The sequence below is a fragment of the Acomys russatus genome, chromosome 16 (assembly GCF_903995435.1).
Source record: "Acomys russatus chromosome 16, mAcoRus1.1, whole genome shotgun sequence".
Lineage (NCBI taxonomy): Eukaryota > Metazoa > Chordata > Mammalia > Rodentia > Muridae > Acomys > Acomys russatus.
Genome location: NC_067152.1, coordinates 41,684,722 through 41,702,880, shown reverse-complemented (window position 1 = coordinate 41,702,880; position 18,159 = coordinate 41,684,722). Strand labels below are relative to the sequence as shown.

Sequence of the window (18,159 nt, the reverse complement as noted above, 5' to 3'; positions counted from 1 at the left end):
GAGTTGCCGCCTGGCCAGAGCAGGAGGTGATTCATCTCCCCTGCTGCGTGGATCCTGCTGGCCACACTCACTGGGCACTGCGGGACAGCGGCAGCTTTGGTCAGGGGCTCACACTTTGCTCCTGCCCTGGGCAGGCTGGGAATCACATCCCAGCCCTCTGCAATCTGGCCTGATTTCAAAAGCCTGGGTGTGTATCAGAAGCAACGTGGGGAGTGCTTAACTGCACCCACGAGAGCAGGGCCTCTCCTCCTGTTTGAGGATTGTTGAGATCTGGTTTTGGGATAAGGAAAGTGCACAACAGGAAAGGATAAGTGTCTGACCCTCCTTGAGCTCCCACGTGCACGCCACGGGGCATACACTGGGACCGACCATGGCAGCTCCATGGCGACCCCTCTGAGCACTCCCACGGCTTTCATCATGCATTGTTCATCCTGAGCACTAACCCTGAGCTGGGCACTTGAGCGTCATGTTTGCCTGAACACAGCATGGGCGAGGCCAGTGCACCTGACATGCCAGGACCTAAGAATGCAGTACTTTTAATTGAGGTGTATGGACGGTCCTGTCCAACGCACCCCACTGCCTCTGCTGTACTGTTCTTGCGGCTGGAATGTCACAGAGAGGCTCCTCTTGAAAGGCACGTGGAGAGCACATCTCAGTCCTGAAACATACAGAGTGGCGCCTCCCAGTGAGTAGAGGTCACTGGGCTGCACAGTCCTATCAAGTCCTGGGGGTGTCCTCTGGTCACTGCTTGGCCTTCTTCACGATGGTGCCCACAGCGGAGATAACGGTGGTCTTGGAGCCACTGGCACTGGTGGTGACAGTGACCACCGCTGGCAGAGTGGCTGTGGTGGTGAGGATGGTGGGCTGTGCTATTGTTGTCACTGGGATGGCAGAGTCCCACTTGCTCTTTCTCTTTTGGGCATCTAGGGGCAATGCGAGAGAGAGGTCAAGGTCAAAGCCATCCAGAACAGGACCCCAAAGGCCTGTTCTGCACGGTTCCTGGCAGACCAGAGGCAGGCCTAGGATTGAAACAGGAGTCCGGGGGCAGCCCGTAGCCTGGGACCTGCCCCAGTATCTAAGGCTTGCTATGCTCAGTCAGCAGAGTGGTAGCAAGACCAAGCCTGGGCCCTGACCCTTTCCAGACAAACCCAGGAAACCCTGAGGCAGTGCTGGGACTGGATGAGCGAACACTACCTGCGACCGCTGTGCTGGCAGTAGTGGTGGTGGTGGCTGTGGCATTGGTCGTGGTGCCTTTCTTGGTGCCCGTTACAAACTCAATCTGGAGGGAGAGAGAGGACAAAGAGACCAGCACAGAGCTGTATGTCACTTCCCATGCCAACTGTCTGCTCCCAGGGGACAGTGTTTGGCACCACACAAAAGAGGCCCTGAAAACCATCTTGGCTGGAAGCACCTGGGGGAGGGGGAGGTGCCTGAAGGGGCTTTTACCACTCTTCCAGGAACTTTCCCAACATATGTGGGGTCCCCCCCCAACATTGCAGGATATTGCACGTGTCTGGCAACCCCTACCCACTGTCCCCCTAAACCAGCTTCCAGGCCCCTCCTCCTCACACCCAGGAGGAAGTGACATCTTCCTCATAGGGGAAAGACAGCTGTGATCCAGGTACTGTAGACATGTCCCCTTCCACAAGCATGGGGTTTGGAGAGGAAGGGGAAAGAGAAAGAAGAGAGAGCCACTCAATGGCTAAGAATAAGAAACTTGGCTGGAGAGATGGCTCAGAGGTTAAGGGCACTGACTGCTCCTCCAAAGGTCATGAGTTCAGTTCCCAGCAACCACATGGTGGCTCACAACCATCTATAATGAGATCTGATGCCCTCTTCTGGAAGACAAGTGTACATGCAGGCAGAGCAATGTATACATAATAAATCTTAAAAAAAAAAAAAGAAAAAAAGAAAGAAAAGAAAAAGAACGAGAAATTTGGCTGGAGAGATGGCTCAGAGGTTAAGAGCACTGGCTGCTTTTCCAGAGGACTTGAGTTCAATTCCCAGCAACTACTTGGTGGCTCACAACTCTCTATAAGGGGATCTGATGGCCTCTTCTGTCATATAGGCACTCATACAAATAAGAGTACTCATATACATAAATAAATAAATTGGAAAAAAAAAGATAGAAAAAAAATTTTATCTTCTCACACCAGTTCCCACATGGCTGGCTACAGAGAGGAGCACTAGCACATCTAGGCTTTGCAGTCCTTCAGCCTGGAGGGGAAGAGAGTATCTTGTGGGCTACAGCTGCTGTGAGGTACTCAGCCCTAAGCCACAGGGCTCTGCAGTGGGGCACAGAAGGACAGAATGCAGGAATGGCCAGCCATCATGAGCAGAGAGGAGACTTCTCTGAGCTGAGTCAGAGGTTGGGGTCAGCACTCTCTCTTCATCGAGGGCAGGGCCAAGGCTGCTTGAAGCCTCTCAGACTCAGCCAGCAGGACCTGCACACCCCACACACAGCCGCCATCCCAGGGTTGGTCATCACTTACTTTGGTTCGCTCTTTTTTGGCCTTTTCCAATTTGTCCATTTCAATTTTCTGGGCCTTGGCTATGGAGAGAAGACAGGCTGGTGTGAGCAGCGTGTGACTGAGGGAGGTCACTGCCTTGACTCTGCATTCTTTACACTGGCCTAAAGGCTGGCATGGGCTCAGTATCCTCCTGCATTTGGCAGGAGGAAGTGCTAGGCCCCGGTCAGCAGGGAGCACGGGTCTGGGGCTGCACATCCCGCTGAGAAGGGTGAGCCCCTGAGTTTCACAGTGGGAACTACTTTCCTACTGACTAAAAACGCTAGATACAGTTTTATTGTAAATAAAAATATTGGCAACTGAGTCAAAATAAGGCAGAACTTGTGAGGGCCACACGCACACGCGCACTAATGAGCCAGGACCTGGCGTACAAGGCTGAGGCTCTGCAATCACTCCCAGTTCTCTGTGCAGCACTCACTGGCCTCAGAACACACACCTCCTCTGCCTGGGGGCATTCTGGCTCCTGCACCTCTCAAACCTTAGCTCTAACAGCCTCCTCCACAGGGCCTCCCCCGTGCTTTGGCCAGGTTAGGCAACTCTGCTTGCCAAAGGCTTCTGGCTGTACCACAACTCTGTTCACCTTATTCAACGGCATCAGCATGGGGGTCACTGACCCAACCATCTGTCTTCACTATGTTCAAGTCTTGTCAGCAAGGGACAGAGTCAGTCTTGTCCAAGGCCAAGTCAGCAGAAGCCCTGTGGACATGGCCTGGCATAGACACCCTGACATGCGGGCCACCTATATCACTGGCTGGATAGACAGACAGCCGGGTGCTGGATGGACAGACAGATGGGTTTGTGGATGAGGAGATAAGCAGAAAGCTAATAGAAATTACCTAATGCCTCATAGTAGGAGTCTTCGGACCAGCCATGGGGGTCAAACATATCCTGAAAAAAGGAGGTTAAGATGCAGTCAGAGGAGGATTGTGGCACACAGGGAGCAGACATGGACCTCCCTAGGTCAGGGGGCCTTCAGCTGTCTCCCTGAATACCAGCCACACCACCAGAGCCCAGGAACGAGCATAGCTCTGCGGTGGACAGTGGCAGCAGCCCCCCTCCTGCCTGTCACTGGCACTCTGTGGACCTTTCCCATCACACCCAGTGCAGCCTGCTCTGTCGCCCCGCAGCCCCCGTGTGTAGGACACACCTTCGGGTAGTTGGTGCCCAGCTCATCAATGGCACAGAACTGGATCAGTTTCTCGTAGATGCTGAAAGAGGAGCAGAACAGTCAGGGAGCGGACTCTGTACTGATGCCACGATCCCACATGGAACCAGAAGCACCAGGACAAAGAGGAAGCCTCGAGACCCAGCTCACCTCTTCCAGCGTGGCCTCCCGCCTCCTCATCACCTCTGGCTCTACACCCACCTCAGACAGGCTGTAGCCGGGGCCAGGATGAAGGTCAAAACAACAACTGAATGCTATGTCTAGTGTGGATGTTTCTGGCCTTCAGTCAGCATGGCTGGGTTGGGGCCTCTACACTCCGACCCACCCAATCGGCTAGGTAGGACCCTGTTGTCACATGGCATATTTCCTGGGTACTTTACTAGCGCCAGCATTTGAAAGAATAAGACACGGACATAGCCAGGCATAGTGGTGCACACCCTTAATTAACAGCACTATAATCCCAGCACTTGGGAGGCAGAAGAAATTGAATTCTGTGAGTTGGAGGCCAGCCTGGGCTACACAGTGAGACCCTATCTCAAATACCTGCAAATGACAATAAACCTAGACATAACTTTTACTTTTACATAAAACCTTTTACTAAGAGGCAAAACCAAATCTTTGAGTTGGAAGAACCTCTAGTGAGTATCTTGTTGAATGTCTTCCTTTAGGACCGGCGTAGAGAGCAGAGCCTAACCAGGCTGGACTAGTTCACACCATGACCCTGTATTTTACGAGTAAACCTCTGGTGTGCCCAGCAGGCATCCAGTGTAAGTAGAAGTCTGGGTGAAGCCACTTTGGGCTCAGGTGGGATCAAAGCTGGACCTCCTGGACACTGTCACACGGCTCTCCTGGTCCCCGGCTAAGGCTGACTGGTCTTGCCTGCAGGCTCACGGGAAGCGCACCTGGGGTTGCGGAACTCCTTCTTTCGCTGGATGATGTAGTTCATGTCCATCCCCTCCTTCATCTTGCGCTCATACAGTTTCTGGATCTTATCCTGTGGGGGGGATGGAGAGTGAGCACAGAAGCCTGTCCCCCACAACCCAGCCTGTGCCCCTGAGCCATGTGAGGCTTGCTCCAATCACAGCCTCACATCCCACCTAGCCTTTGACCAGAGCATGCACAATCAAGCCAAACCAATTTGGTCAGTTTTTTTTTTTGTTTTTTTGAGGTAGGGTTTCTCTGTGTATCCTTGGCTGTGCTGGATTCACTCTGCAGACTTGGCTGGCCTCGAACTCACAGAGATCTGCCTGCCTCTGCCTCCCAAGCACTGGGATTAAAGGCGTGCGCCACCACACCCAGCTAAACTGGTCAGTTTTCATTGCTGATTTCTTCTGACCTCGTCCCAATAGTCAGTGTAGAGAGTGGGAGAAAGGCCAAGTCAGAAGCCACCGGAAGCCAAGAAACAAATCCTCAATGGTTATCAGCTCCCAAACCACCTAAAAAGGAGCCTAGCATCTTAAGAGTTGATGAGCAAGGGTTACATCTTTAGCAGATCTGAGCCACAGGGGACCTGGGAAAGTGTTGCCTCAAAGGGAAGCAGGGAGACACTTTTGCATTTGGTCTCAAACATTGTAGATGCCTTTGAAAATTTTACTGGCGATGCTTGGGACAAAACCAGGGTCTCATTGCAGGCCAGGCACACGTCAGTTAACAACCAAGGGTCAAGAGCTAATCTCTCACCAAAACTCCTCCATGGACCCTTGGCCTAGGAAAACAGGAGAGCTATTGCCAGTGTCCTGGCTGGTGATACAGGCCCAAAGAGAAGAGGCCGGACACTCACCTCAGGGTAGAGCCTCCTGAGAAGGTGTGGCCTGGGCCAGGGCCAGGGCATGAGCAGTGGTCCAACTCAAGAGCTAAGCTCGGCTTCCCTGCTAGTGGTAGCATCACATACAAACTCTCTAGAAAGAAAAAATTTGGGGAACACTTTGCCTGCTAGAAGTGGGAGGGGCTAGTAGTCTTGGGAAGCCAGAAGGCCAAATCCGACTTTCTGCTGAGATAGGCCTCAGGGAGCCCAAGGGAGTGAGAAGGTGGCAGTGGGAAGCTGCCTTCCTTGGTGTTGTGTAAAGGGCGCTGCAGGGAGCCTCACACTGGAGGCTCAGCAGCTTGAGGTAAACCTTGTCTAACAGCTGCCACGGCCAGGGTCATCAGTGGTTCTGCTATTTGCTTAAATGCTATGGTTCCTACGGCCATGAGGATCAGAAAAGAAGAAATATTCTGAATTTAAGAGCTCCGAAGGCCCGGTGGTGGTGGCACATGCCCTTCATCCCAGCACTGGGGAGGCAGAGGCAGGCGGATCGCTGTGAGTTTTAGGCCAGCCTCAAACAGAGTTCCAGGACACCCAGTGTGGTTACACAGAGAAATCCTGTCCTGGAAAAAAAACCCAACAAAACAAAACAGAGCTGAGTGGCTGTTTGCTTCTGCTTGGCAGGCCTCTGAACTGTCCTTACAGGCTTGAACTTGTTTGGCATAAAGGGTGATGCCATCCTGGGGGGTAACGGAGAGGGAGGCTGACAGTTTAGCCAAGGGAGGAGACTGCCGGGAAAGGAAGACAATGTGTGCTGTGCCCTCCTCCTGATCCTGGCCCTCTCCTGCAGGCAGCATTCTTTAGCCCCAGGACGCATTAGTCATCCATCCGTTTGGGTGGTGCCACCGGCTTGCTAAATAGCTGGGGGCACCCAGAAGAAGCTATGGGATCAAAGGCAGGGCAGGTGGAAAAGGTCCACCATTATGCAGCCTTGGCCTACACTACTGTTAACTGAAAGGTCCTGCTCACAGGGAACTTACAGAGGGTCAAGGAGAAACAACCATATGGGTGAAATCTCAGTTGTACTGAGCAACCATGTTCCATGGGTCGACAGCTCAGACGGACAGCTTCTGTTCTTTTTTTTTTAAAGATTTTATTTATTTATTTATTTTAGATGAGCGCTTTCTCTGTATGTATACCACCAGAAGAGGGCCCCAAATCTCATTTTAGATGGTTGTGAGCCACCATATGGTTGCTGGGAATTGAACTCAGGACCTCTGGAAGAGCAGACAGTGCTCTTAACCTCTGAGCTATCTCTCCAGGCCCCCAGTTTCTGTTCTTTAGGCATTTAAAACCATACGTCAGATAAGTGGGCAGAAGCTTCGGAATTAGGAACATGAAGGCAGAAACTATACATTTAAACGCTGCATGTCACACTCCTGGGATTTATTTTACACTCTGATGGGTCCTCAGTTTTCTGGCAAATTTCCCTGAGTCGTCCCCTGGCTCAGTGAGGCTGTGAAGAAGACGCATGTCACTCTGCTGAGGTAGACTCAGAACCTCAGCGAGGGCAGACCCGGGACTCAAGCGGGTAGCACATGGCAGGTGGGGCAGTGGAGGCCAATTCCTGAGATCTGGTTTATGAGAGGTATCCAAGATTGCAGCTCCTGCCCACCTGGCAGTTTGACTTGGTCCCTCTCCTTGCTGTGGCCTCTGAAGGTCAGGGCACAAACCGACCATGTAACCCAGCCATGTCATCCACATCGGCTCCAGCAGCCAGAGCAGCACTTACTTGTAAGTGATTCGAACATCTGCCAGGCGGTTCTGGTGGGATCTTGATTTCATCAGGTGACATGTTTCGGACCCTTTCAGAAAAGGAGGCTGTTGAGAAAACAGAGGGGATTCTTGTGTTGAGAAGAAAGGCCAGGGCTATAAAAGCACAAGGACAAAACAATTGTAGAGAAGAAAGAAACTGAGTGTGAAAACTGAAGCAGGCTATCGGGGCTTCCTGGACTGTTACCTGAGTTGAGATCAAACAGTCAGTGCCCGCCATGTGTCAACTCCTGCCCCTCCCCCCCAGAGGGGACAGATGTAAATAGCACATCCTACCAAGCTCTAGTGACTAATTTTTAAGGAAAGAACACATCCAGTTAAGTGCTGGGGGAGGGGAAGGGGAGGAGTGAAGTCCAAAGCATTTGCCAATTTCTACAGTGTAAATTCTCCCATGGCTAAGCTCCCTAGGAACCCAGGGCTGGAAAGGGATGTGTCAGTTTGAAGTACAAGCTGGGTCCAGCCTCCACGGGACTCTGGGAGCCAGAGCTGCTTGGCCCAGGTCTGTCCTGCCTAGGCTATGAGAAACTGTGTTGAGGGTTCCTCATGGTTTGGATCCCAAACCTCTTTGAACAAAAGGTCTGATTCTGACATGAAAAACCACAACTCCCAGGGCAGGGCCCTCAGGGGACAGTACTGCCCACCCAAGCCTCGCCTCCTCTCTTGGGCCACCCCAGGGCCTCAGAGTCCTGCTCTGGAGCACACAAACAATGGGCTGTTTGTGGTAAGACTCTGTCTTGCTCTCTGAAACATTCACTCATGAAAAGGACCATACAATGAGCAAACAGCAGCAGCACAGGGTAGGTAGGAGGAAGGGAAGCACCAGAAAGCCACTAGTAGCAGCAACTAGGGAGTACTTGCTGGGGGACCTACTGTGTGCCAGGCCTTTACCTGAGCCCTTTCTCTGAACAGCTGTCTAGGGCTGATGGGGGCCTGGTGGAAGGGGCTAGAGTGTCACAGCCTTCCTGGTCTCTTGTCCGGAGGCTGGATTTATTCATTTGTTTTCATTTTGTAAGGATTTACTTAAAAAAAAAAAAAAAAAAAGATTTTACTTAAAAAAAAAAAAATCACATGTATGTATGTTTTCGTGTGGTTTCTTTGGCCTTATGAGTGCAAGTGCCTTCAGAGTCCAGAAAGGGCATCAGATCCCCTGGAAGTGGAGTTACGGGGGTGGGGTGGGGTGGGGTATTGGGAGCCCTGACATGGGGTCCTGTCCAAGAGCAGAATGTGTTAACTGCTGAGCCTCCCCTTCAGCCATGATTTTAAAGTAATCCTAGCAGTAAAATTATATGTGTATGTGGTGGGGGTGGGTGGGGGGAGAACTGGTCATTCAGGGCCCCAGGCTAGCCCAAACTCCAGGACTCAAGTGAGTCTCCTGCTTTAGCCTTTCTATTAGCGAGGGCTGCGAGCGTGTACCATTGCACCCTGCATAGGTTAATGTTTTCTTCTTAGCAGATAAGGTGCTTTGATCTCTGTTTAGTTTACCATCACTGCGACAAGCGCAGTGCTGGGGACAAGGCCTTAAAGCCCGAGAAGACTCTAATGACTTTGTGAGTTCAGGCCACTATGGTTCCGGGCCTGTGCAAACTATGAACACACTGAGCCAGGGGTCAGGCCCAAGGCAGTCTGCAAACACAAGGGCAGTGCTGGGCTTCAGCGTTACCAGTGGGCTGTAACTAGACACACCCTGAGCACAGGCTGGGCCCCACAGATCAAAGGTCCTGCTGTGGGCCTGTGATGCAAGAGCAGCCAAAGACAGGCTCCACAAGGGAAACACTTGTAGCCGCCCCAGCCTTTCTGCCATCTCCCAACTGGCCCTCAGGTGGGATGCCATGCAGCGGTGGCAGCGGTCAAGCTGAATCGTGGGGTTTTTTCCCTTCTTCTCAGCCCTGGGATAAACAGAAGTTCTAGGTCTGAGCCCAGACTACAGGGGCTAGTTGAGAGTGGAAGCAGCTGGAAAGAACTGGTCTTGGCATTCTGTGAGCATTGGTAACAACAGCTAGAAAGCCTTGGCAGACGCTGGGCCAGAGAGAGTATATGGGCATGTGACACAGACAAAGAGTGCCCTTTGGCATTTGCCAGGAAAGCTTTTTAGAAAAACAGGGTGTGACATTGTTACCATAGCAACCTCCACCCTCTGGGGCATACATGGTAGATAGTCTAACAGGAGGGAGCCCCTCATGAGCGAGGGTAGAAACAACGGTATCCCTGGGAAGTAAATGACAAGAAAGTGACAGATTCTGGACAACAAAAAAAAAATTTTACTGCACAGACTTCTCGGTGACTCTTTCCTGAGTTCTAGAATGAATCCAACACAGAAGACTGCTGCCCTCAGAGTAGCCAGGCCCCAAACCATCTTTTCAGGAAATGTCAAGCAGTGTCCTATGCCTGCGCCTACGCCTGTAACTGCTGCTCAGCTATGGGGTTGTCTGTGGCGGGGGGGGGGGGGGGGGGGGGGGGGCGCTGTGCTTAGTAACTGGCAAACCGGATGTCAGCATGAGTCATGCCCTGAGAACACCTTTGTCAGAAAACATCTGCAGTATTCATGGCCACCAGGTAGGAATTGGGGCAGAGTAGCTAGTCCCGGGAACTTAGGATGCGGCAGGGAGGGAGCAGGGCCTGTGCATACTATGAATACACTGGGGCCAGGGGTCAGGCCCAAGGCAGTTTTCAAACCCAAGTGCAGTGCTGGGCTTGAGTGCCAGTTACAGGGCTCGGAACTAGCAAGCCCAGTGGGGCCACTGAGAAGTCTGTGAGATGATATTTTGGCTCTTGGCTTGTTCTTTTAAAGGTGGGGTGGTGTACACATCTGGTAGCCAGGAGCCATTTAAAGGAGCTGAGTTCAGAGAGAGGGGGAAGCAAACACACATCAGGATCAGAACCACTCTGCTGAAGAGGAACAGCCTCACTACCCACCCCTCAAAGAGCAGAGTGCTGAACCTACGCAGATGAAAGATGAGCTATGTCCCCCCAGAGAGTGCGAATAAACAGCGTCTGCTACAGTGGGAGGCTCCTTAGCTAAAACAGACAAATGAAGGACAGTGACGCTCGGCAGACGCTCAGCAGTGTGGAGGAACTTCTAAGGCATCCACAGAAACAGCCAGACAGGAAAGCAATGACCCACACCAGGCGCTCAACTTGAGGCGATTCTGCTCCCAAAGGGACCTCGCCTTATTATTTCAGTGGGGAAGGAGGGAAGAATGCCTTGCTATCTGGGGGGCTGGGGCGCAGGTGGCGGGTAGCACTGCTGCTAAGCAGCCTATCACACCCTTATTTATAGGGAACTGTCGAAATAGGGCTCAACTCCCATCAAGAGCACTTTTTTCTTTTTAAAAAGATGTATTTATTTATTATGTATACAGTGTTCTGCCTGCACATACACCCACAGGCCAGAAGAGGATATCAGACTTCATTATAGATGGTTATAAGCCACCGTGTGGTTGCTGGGAATTGAACTCAGGACCTTTGGAACAACAGTCAGTGTTCTTAACCTCTGAGCCATCTCTCTCCAGCCCCAAGAGCACTTCTTACTTGAGACTGAAGGAAGAAACCACTTGCACAGGGGAGTTCTGCAGCAGTGGCCACTGGGAAGCGTGGGAGGGTTTGCCTTGTGACTGATGGTTGACAGGGCTAGCACAGGTACACATGCCTATCAGATCTACCAACGGCACACTTAAACTCACTACTTTTACTCTTTAAATCATACCCCAATAAAGCTATTTCAAATACAGGACCGAGAGGCTAGGTATGGTGGCATTTCTTTGGGAGGCTAAGGCAGAGGACCAGCTAGTTCAGAGCCAGCCTGGGATTCAGTTTTGAGACCAGTCTGTACTACATACACGAATCAGACCAGCAGAGAAAAAGAGCCACACTGGGTATGGAAGAAGTCTGGCTAATGCCCATACACACGCACCACTTCTGTTACTGCCTGTGGGTAGAGAGCATGGTTGTGTTGCGCACGGCCAGGTTGCTCTCTGACCCCAAGCCTTGGGGTTTTTCAGTGGTGAACAGCAGAGTGAAGCAGGACGCAGATGGAAGAAGAGGCTGCAGCTCCCACTACACCTGGCCGTGTGCAGCGCCCACTGCAGAGGCCGCTGGCTTCCGATTAGATGTGCACCATGCCTCCTCTGCCCTTTTACGCTGTCATATTCCAAGTGTCATTGTCTAAAGGACAAAGTCTAAGGTTTAAGAGAAGCCTGGTTTTAGTTTATATAGGTGTAAATAGTGTGTCTGCGTAAGGCTGTGCAGCGTGTATGCACGCACCTACTGAGGACAGAGCAGGGCATTGGACTCTCTGGACCTTGAATTACAGGAAGTTGTGACCCACCTGACATGGGTGCTGGGAAATGAACCTGTGTCCTCTGCAAGAACAGCAAGTGCTCTTAACCACTGAGCCATCTCTCTAACCCCTGACTTTTTTTTTTTTAAAGGACTTGAACCCAGGGATCAAGACAGAGTATTATGTTCTTGCCCAGTGGGTCAGAAGACAAACGGAATAATTCCTAGTTCTTAGCTATGGAAAACCAGCCACTGAACAGCAGCCCACAGAAAGGGGTACTTCTTGGAAAAAGAGCAGGTGGGCGGGACAATGGAGGAACATTTTCAAGTTTTTGAGCTTTGAAGCCGCAGGGCTGGAAAGCACAAGCCCTGAATGTGTGCAGGGAGATGCAGGGGTGGGCTCTGCAGGGGTGTCCTCTGGGAACAGAACTAAAGAAAGCAGGAACACACTGGCATACAGGTTAGCATAATGGCCGCAGAACAGGTGATGGCTGTAGCAGAGGCAAGGCTCCAACCCAGACAGGGGATACCAGGAACTTCCTCTGGGTCAGGTTTTTGGGGCTGTTACCAAGTCTGTGGCCAAGCTATGGCGCTAAGGAATGGCTTTCTAAAAGGATTAAGATGCTGGGGCTGGCAGAGGGCATGGATGGCATGAGGGTTCCCGCAAGTTACTCTGCTCTCCAAAGTCACCAAGGGCTGCCATGCCAGGGCCGGGAGGCATGCTCCTGCCTGGGGACAAGGCAGAGTGCCAGGAGAGGTCCCATACTGACTCCTTCAGCAACGTGAATATGGCAGTGTGGACAAGGAGATACAGGGACAGAGAGGTCAGGCCCTGCGCATAAGTGAAAGAAACAAAGACCAAGATGAGCTCCCAGCTGTGGGGGGCTCTCAACTCCCTTGACAACACTGGCAACCAACCAAAGCCCAGAAAAACGCACATAGAATGCCATTTTCAAAGAACGTTGACTGAGGTCTCACCCAGTCACCCTAGGAAATGCCAAAGGCCTTGGGAGGGGTGTGAAGGGAAACTGCAGCTTGGCATGAGAGGAGGCGAGCTTGCTCAGGGTGAGGGCTCGGGAGTGCTCCCCATGGTACTCACCCACTAACTCCTGGGGATCCCTCTTCTCTGCTTCTGTATTATCCTGTGGAAAGAAACACAAAGGTGACGCTGGGCACCTGGGCCAGGCACTCTCCTCACCAGGACAGCTGGGCTTTTCATAGAAGTTGGAGGGGGTGAGTGCTGCCAGCGTGCTCACAGTGAGCAGGGCTTCAAGGCTCTGGGACCCCAGAGCTCTGACCATGTCTCCCCCATCACAGCAGCTGGGAGCTCGATGGCCCCCAGGAGGGAACAGCATTGAGCCAGGCTATTGCTGAGAGCTCACAGCTGTGATCACACCCCTGCCACCTGTGTGACTTTCCCTGCCATGGCTCCCCTGCGTTGGGAATCTGAGCACACAGCTTTGGACTGCTTCAAGGGGAACCCCTCTTTAACACCTAACTCTGGAGACCAGCTGCTCCTGGGAGGCTTCCTATTGTACTTCAAACAGAGCAGATTTTATCATGAGCATTAAGTCCCGGGAAGCTCAAAGAAGCCTGGTAGTGACTCAGTAAGGTTCCCAAGAGCCCCAGCTTGAGGTGGCCTCTCTGGCTCTCCTTGACCCTCGCACCTCTTTTTACATTGTTTTATATTCTGTCCAAAGAAACACTTAAAACAAAACAAAACAAAACAAAACAAAACACTGAATACTAATGCTTGACTTCACTGCTTCTTCTAACCAAGGCTAAGAGGCGGACAGCTAGATTCCGGCTTCTGGCACATCCTCTGTCCTGACTCAGATCAGGGATCTTCTGTGTCACGAAGACATAGTTAGCAACATGCAGGGAAGTTCACTGAGGTGTCAGATCTGGTCTCCTTCCCTCTATTACTGGGGGAGGAGATAAGACAACAGTTCTGCAACGGGATCTCCACGTGAGAAGAGAGCAGCTCCAGAGGTAACCCCTCCCCAAGAATGGAAGGGGAAGATGTGGAGGGTCCAAACTCCCTAACAAGTCAGACGTGACCCTGTGCCAAGACCAGACCCCTTCCTCAAAAAGTTCCTCCTGATCCTGAGACAGACTCAAAATCCCCTCTTTCCTGAACACTGCCACAATTCATCCAATCAAGGGCACAGTGTTGAAGCCAGGCTGCTTAGCAACCTGTCCCTCCTCACCATCCGCCTCCTGTCAATCAGGTGGGCAAAGAGGAGGAGGGTTGGGAGGTGGGCCTGGAGGACTGCCACTTCCCCCGAGTTCAGGTTGGAGTCATAAATCAACTGCTGTTCAGACAGTGCCAGCATCTCAGGGGCCAACAACAACTCCTTTGTACAGCAACAGGAGAGCTCCGCGTTTAGGAGCATTTCAGTGAGCAGGCGTGGGACTGTAAAATTCCCTTATGTTTCCACAGCTTCCTGGCTGCTGAGTGTACGAAAACATCAGCTGGAGTTCCCGCCTTCCCTGCAGACACACAGGCCCACAGGGGGCCCATGAGTCTCCAGAGAGCTGTGAGAACAGGCTAGAGAGCACTTCATTTCTAATACAGTGCTGGCCTCGAACTCACAGAGATCTGCTTGCCTCTGCCTCCCAGGGTGCTGGGATTACAGGCATGCACCACTTTGCCCTGTATTGGAGATCACAGCTCTTTAAAGTAAAAAAAAAATTTATTTCAGGGGCTGCCTTAAGAGGCTAGGAGCGGGGCTGGAGAGATGGCCCAAAGGTTAAGAGCACTGACTGCTCTTCCAGAGGTCCTGAGTTCAACTCCCAGCAACCACATGGTGGCTCACAACCATCTATAATGAGATCTGATGTTCTCTTTTAACATGTAGGTGTACACACAGGCAGAGCACTGTATACATATAAATAATTAAAATCTTAAAAAAAAAAACAAAAACAAAAAAAAGAATCGAGGAGCTTCCCCAGGGCTCTTTATAGCTGGCCTGCACATCATGGGTCTGGCTGGCCTAGTGAGGTTGTTTAGCCCTGTCTCTGGGAGAAAAGAAACGATGCTGTTAATAAGGAAGACCATAGGAGGAGCAGTTTCCCCTTCTTTTTGGTCCTGTGGTCTATGGCTTGGCTCCTTAGCCTTTCTAAGTTCATGCTTCTATCCAGTGAGGGGCTCCAAGTTAATGGAGACAGGTCCAGACATCAATGGCATGGAGGAAAGCTAAGTGGGAAAGGGGGCTAGTGAAGATGAGGGTCTAAAGCCCTGAGGCACAGCACTTGCCCAGCACACACAAACCTGAGCTGGATCCCCAGCCCTGCAAAGGCCAGCAGCCATCAAACTCTGAGCTTGGGCTGCTCCAAAGTCAAAAAACTATTTACAACAAAGTATCCTCCAGGCAAGTCTAACACCAGGAAAGCAGGGACTCCTCTGGCACAAGGCAATGACCCTTAAGAGCCCCAGCCACCTGGTGGGGTGTGGGTTCAACTGGGGAGAGACAAATGTCACATCAAAGCAAGGATCCAGAGACACAACCTTGCACGAGTCCCACCAGATGCTAAGAGCTCTGCACGAATCTGACCACTCAAACTACGATGAAGCTGGCCACGGCACTGGAACACCAGGGAGGAAGCACCATACGGACAGTCGGGGAGAGCAATGGACAAGAACACTGCTACAAACCCACTCTAGGACACACTCACCAACCCTTAAAAGGGCCAGACGGGGAGGCAGGGAGTCCTGAAGACACTGGCGGAAACAAGATGCCTCTGCTCTTCCTTCCCCTACAGCACTGTTTCCAGATGCCCAGGGGACCCTGTTGCAACTGTAGAGCTCTTTCTCTCCCTCTGGCTGTCAATTAATCAAAGTTAACTCACACTATTTACCAGAGACCGATTTACCAGACAGTTGTCTAGCGGGGGAACCTGGAACCCAGCAGAGACTAGAAGCTGTCACCTTAGGCCAGGCATAGTAGCGCATGCCTTTAATCCTAGCACTCGAGAGGCAGAGGCAGGTGGATTGCTGTGATTTCGAGGCTAGCCTGGTCTACAAAGTGAGTCTAGGACAGCCATGACTACACAGAGAAGCCCTGTCTGGAGAAAAAAAAAAAAAAAAAGGGAGAGAGAAGCTAAGGCCAGCTGCTTCCCCAGTCTGAATCCAATGAAGTCACAAGGAAACCCCAGCCCACAGCTTTCCAAAGACAGCTAAAGGAGAAAGGGAAGGGAGAATGGGCAGGGTTCACACGCCACACACTGAGCATGCGTGTGCAGGCAGGTAATCCTAGCGCTCAGGACACCGAAGCAGGTGGGTTTCAAATTGTACGTCAGCCTGGCTATTTATGGCCATCTTACTTCAACTCCAAGCGAAACCAAACCAAAGCCAAGAGCGTGGCAGCGTACAGCCAAGGGTTTGAGGAGGCAGGACGACACAGTTAAGACTCAGTCTAGTCTCAATAAAGAGAGAAGAGGCCAAGTACGGTGGTACAGCCTTTAACTTCAGTACTTGGGAGGCAGAGGCACACAGTTAGCTGAGTTCTAATCCAGCCAGCAAGACACAGATCTAGTGAAACCCTGCCTCAAACAAACAAATAGGGGAGGGGGGGGAGAAGGAAGGGGAGAGAGTGAACACCAATTCTGAGGCAGAGACTTCTCCTTTGTTTGTGCTCTCCCTTCACCAGAGGCTAATGTCTCAACAGCCACAGCATGAGGTGGCTGCAGGGGGCTGAAGAACAGTGGTCAAGAGCCGGGCGTGGTGGCACATGCCTTTAATCCCAGCACTCGGGAGGCAGAGGCAGGCGGATCGCTCTGAGTTCGAGGCCAGCCTGGTCTACAAAGTGAGTCCAGGATGGCCAAGGCTACACAGAGAAACCCTGTCTCGAAAACAAAAACAAAAACAAAAACAAAAACAACAAAAAAAAAGAATAGTGGTCAAACTGCCAACTTGGTTTTCCTGATCACACTTGCAGGTGAGTGGCAGGGGCCTTTCTGTCCTAAGGAATTAGACCCTGGAATGTGGCTCCCATGCAGAGAGCACAGAGCACAGAGAATGGAAGTCTAGGCACAGCCACCTGCCATCAGCCCTCTGGGAACCAGGCCAGCGGGGGACACACCTTGAGTGACAGCGCGGGTAGCCTGCAGCACCTGGGCTCTGCCAGTCAACATGCCATGCCTTCTTCCCAGTTTTGAGAGCGTTAGGCACAGAGAAGGCACTCTGAACAGGGCCCGGGGCAGCTGCAGGGGGCAGCGCAAGCATATGGCTGTTCCTGGCTGCACTACATAACCTGGCAGGTGGGGAGGAAGACTGGGGAAGCAGCACCAGCCGACCTTAACCTCTCAGACCTGTGAAAGCCCAGGAAGTTATAAAATCCTAACATGCTGTTGGAAGGACCCTGCTGTTTGAGGTTGCAGTCCTCCCAGTCCGGATAGCCATTCTGAGCTCAGGGTTGGATAGAGGACTCCCTCCCCCAGTGGGGCCTCCTGCTCTCTGCTGACCTCATCTGGAGACTGTCTTTAGACACAGCTGCCCCTAACCCCTTTGACACAGCTTCCTGCTAGCTCTCCCTTTCCTGAGTCAATATGATAATTAGGTACTGTGTGCCTATTCATATGATAGGCGTATGCTGCCAAATGCAAATCAAGCATCCTTGAAGCGTCTAATTCCAACCAATTATGTACAATTATCCTGGGAGCCTCCCCACCCCCCCAAACTCCCCAAGGACTATATAGCCTTTGTTTTCCCTCCAATAAAGTTGAACTATCCCCTGAAGTGGTTCCAGGAATGGTCATTCTCCATCGTGGCCTTCTGAGCCCCAAACATCATCATCTGCTCCTCCTGCGCTTGTCCTGGCAGCCAACAGCCTCCCCCGCCCCCACAAGGGGAGAACCAGCTTGTTTAATTAGCAGAGTTTACTCAAAACAATACATGCCTCACACCTGTGATCCCAGCACTGAAAGGTAGAGGGAGTTGGGTTGCTGAGTTCAATCAAGGCTTGTCTAGGCCAACCAAACCAAACCAAAGCACTCCCTCCCTCCCTCCCTCCCTTCACAATAACCCCCAGGCCCTACCAACGGTTTTAGCCTCCTCCCTTTCTACAGGAGGCCTCCTCTCTGCTCTCTCTAATCTAGAAAATGTACCTTCAGCCCTCAGCTTTAGGAACTTCCTGTCCTGGTGCCTCCCTCAGCAGTGAGGACCTCCCACCCACTCTGTGCTCTCAAACTGCCTGGCCACAACAGGTGCTACACACAGCACAGACACCCACCATGGTTTCCTTCAGTGTGTAGAGAAGCTCCAAACATGCTTAGCACCAGTTAGTTCCGATGTGTGGCTTCACTGAAAATGCCAGAAGGGCAGAGGCAGAAGAGTACCTATCAAGGGATCTGGGCTTGCGTAAAGGACTGGGGGAAGAGAAGAAAGAGGTACCAAAGCTCACTTGCTGCTTAAGGCCAGAAGTTCTGAATGTGGGGACCCTCCGTCCTCACATCTCTGGAAGTACAGCCTGTTCCACCATGCCCAGCCCTGCAGCTTGTTCCACCATGCCCAGCCCTGCAGCCTGTTCCACCATGCCCAGGCCTGCAGCCTGTTCCACCATCCCCAGCCCTGCAGCCTGTTCCACCATCCCCAGCCCTGCAGCCTGTTCCAC

General features: G+C 52.0%; 1 protein-coding gene across 2 annotated transcripts in view; it reads right to left on the bottom strand.

Annotated features, from left to right (window-relative positions):
- Nucleotides 1-426: 426 nt before the first annotated feature.
- Nucleotides 427-18,159, bottom strand: part of Sap30bp (SAP30 binding protein) — a 35,162-nt gene continuing 17,429 nt past the window's right edge. For both annotated transcript variants that reach the window (XM_051159059.1, XM_051159060.1), the window contains 8 exons: nucleotides 12,645-12,687; nucleotides 7,230-7,318; nucleotides 4,596-4,687; nucleotides 3,676-3,736; nucleotides 3,365-3,416; nucleotides 2,493-2,551; nucleotides 1,195-1,279; nucleotides 427-923 (listed from right to left, as the gene is read on the bottom strand). In XM_051159059.1, the coding sequence (XP_051015016.1) occupies nucleotides 742-923; nucleotides 1,195-1,279; nucleotides 2,493-2,551; nucleotides 3,365-3,416; nucleotides 3,676-3,736; nucleotides 4,596-4,687; nucleotides 7,230-7,318; nucleotides 12,645-12,687 (663 nt within the window). In that variant the 3' untranslated portion in view covers nucleotides 427-741. The remainder of the gene's footprint in view (nucleotides 924-1,194; nucleotides 1,280-2,492; nucleotides 2,552-3,364; nucleotides 3,417-3,675; nucleotides 3,737-4,595; nucleotides 4,688-7,229; nucleotides 7,319-12,644; nucleotides 12,688-18,159) is intronic.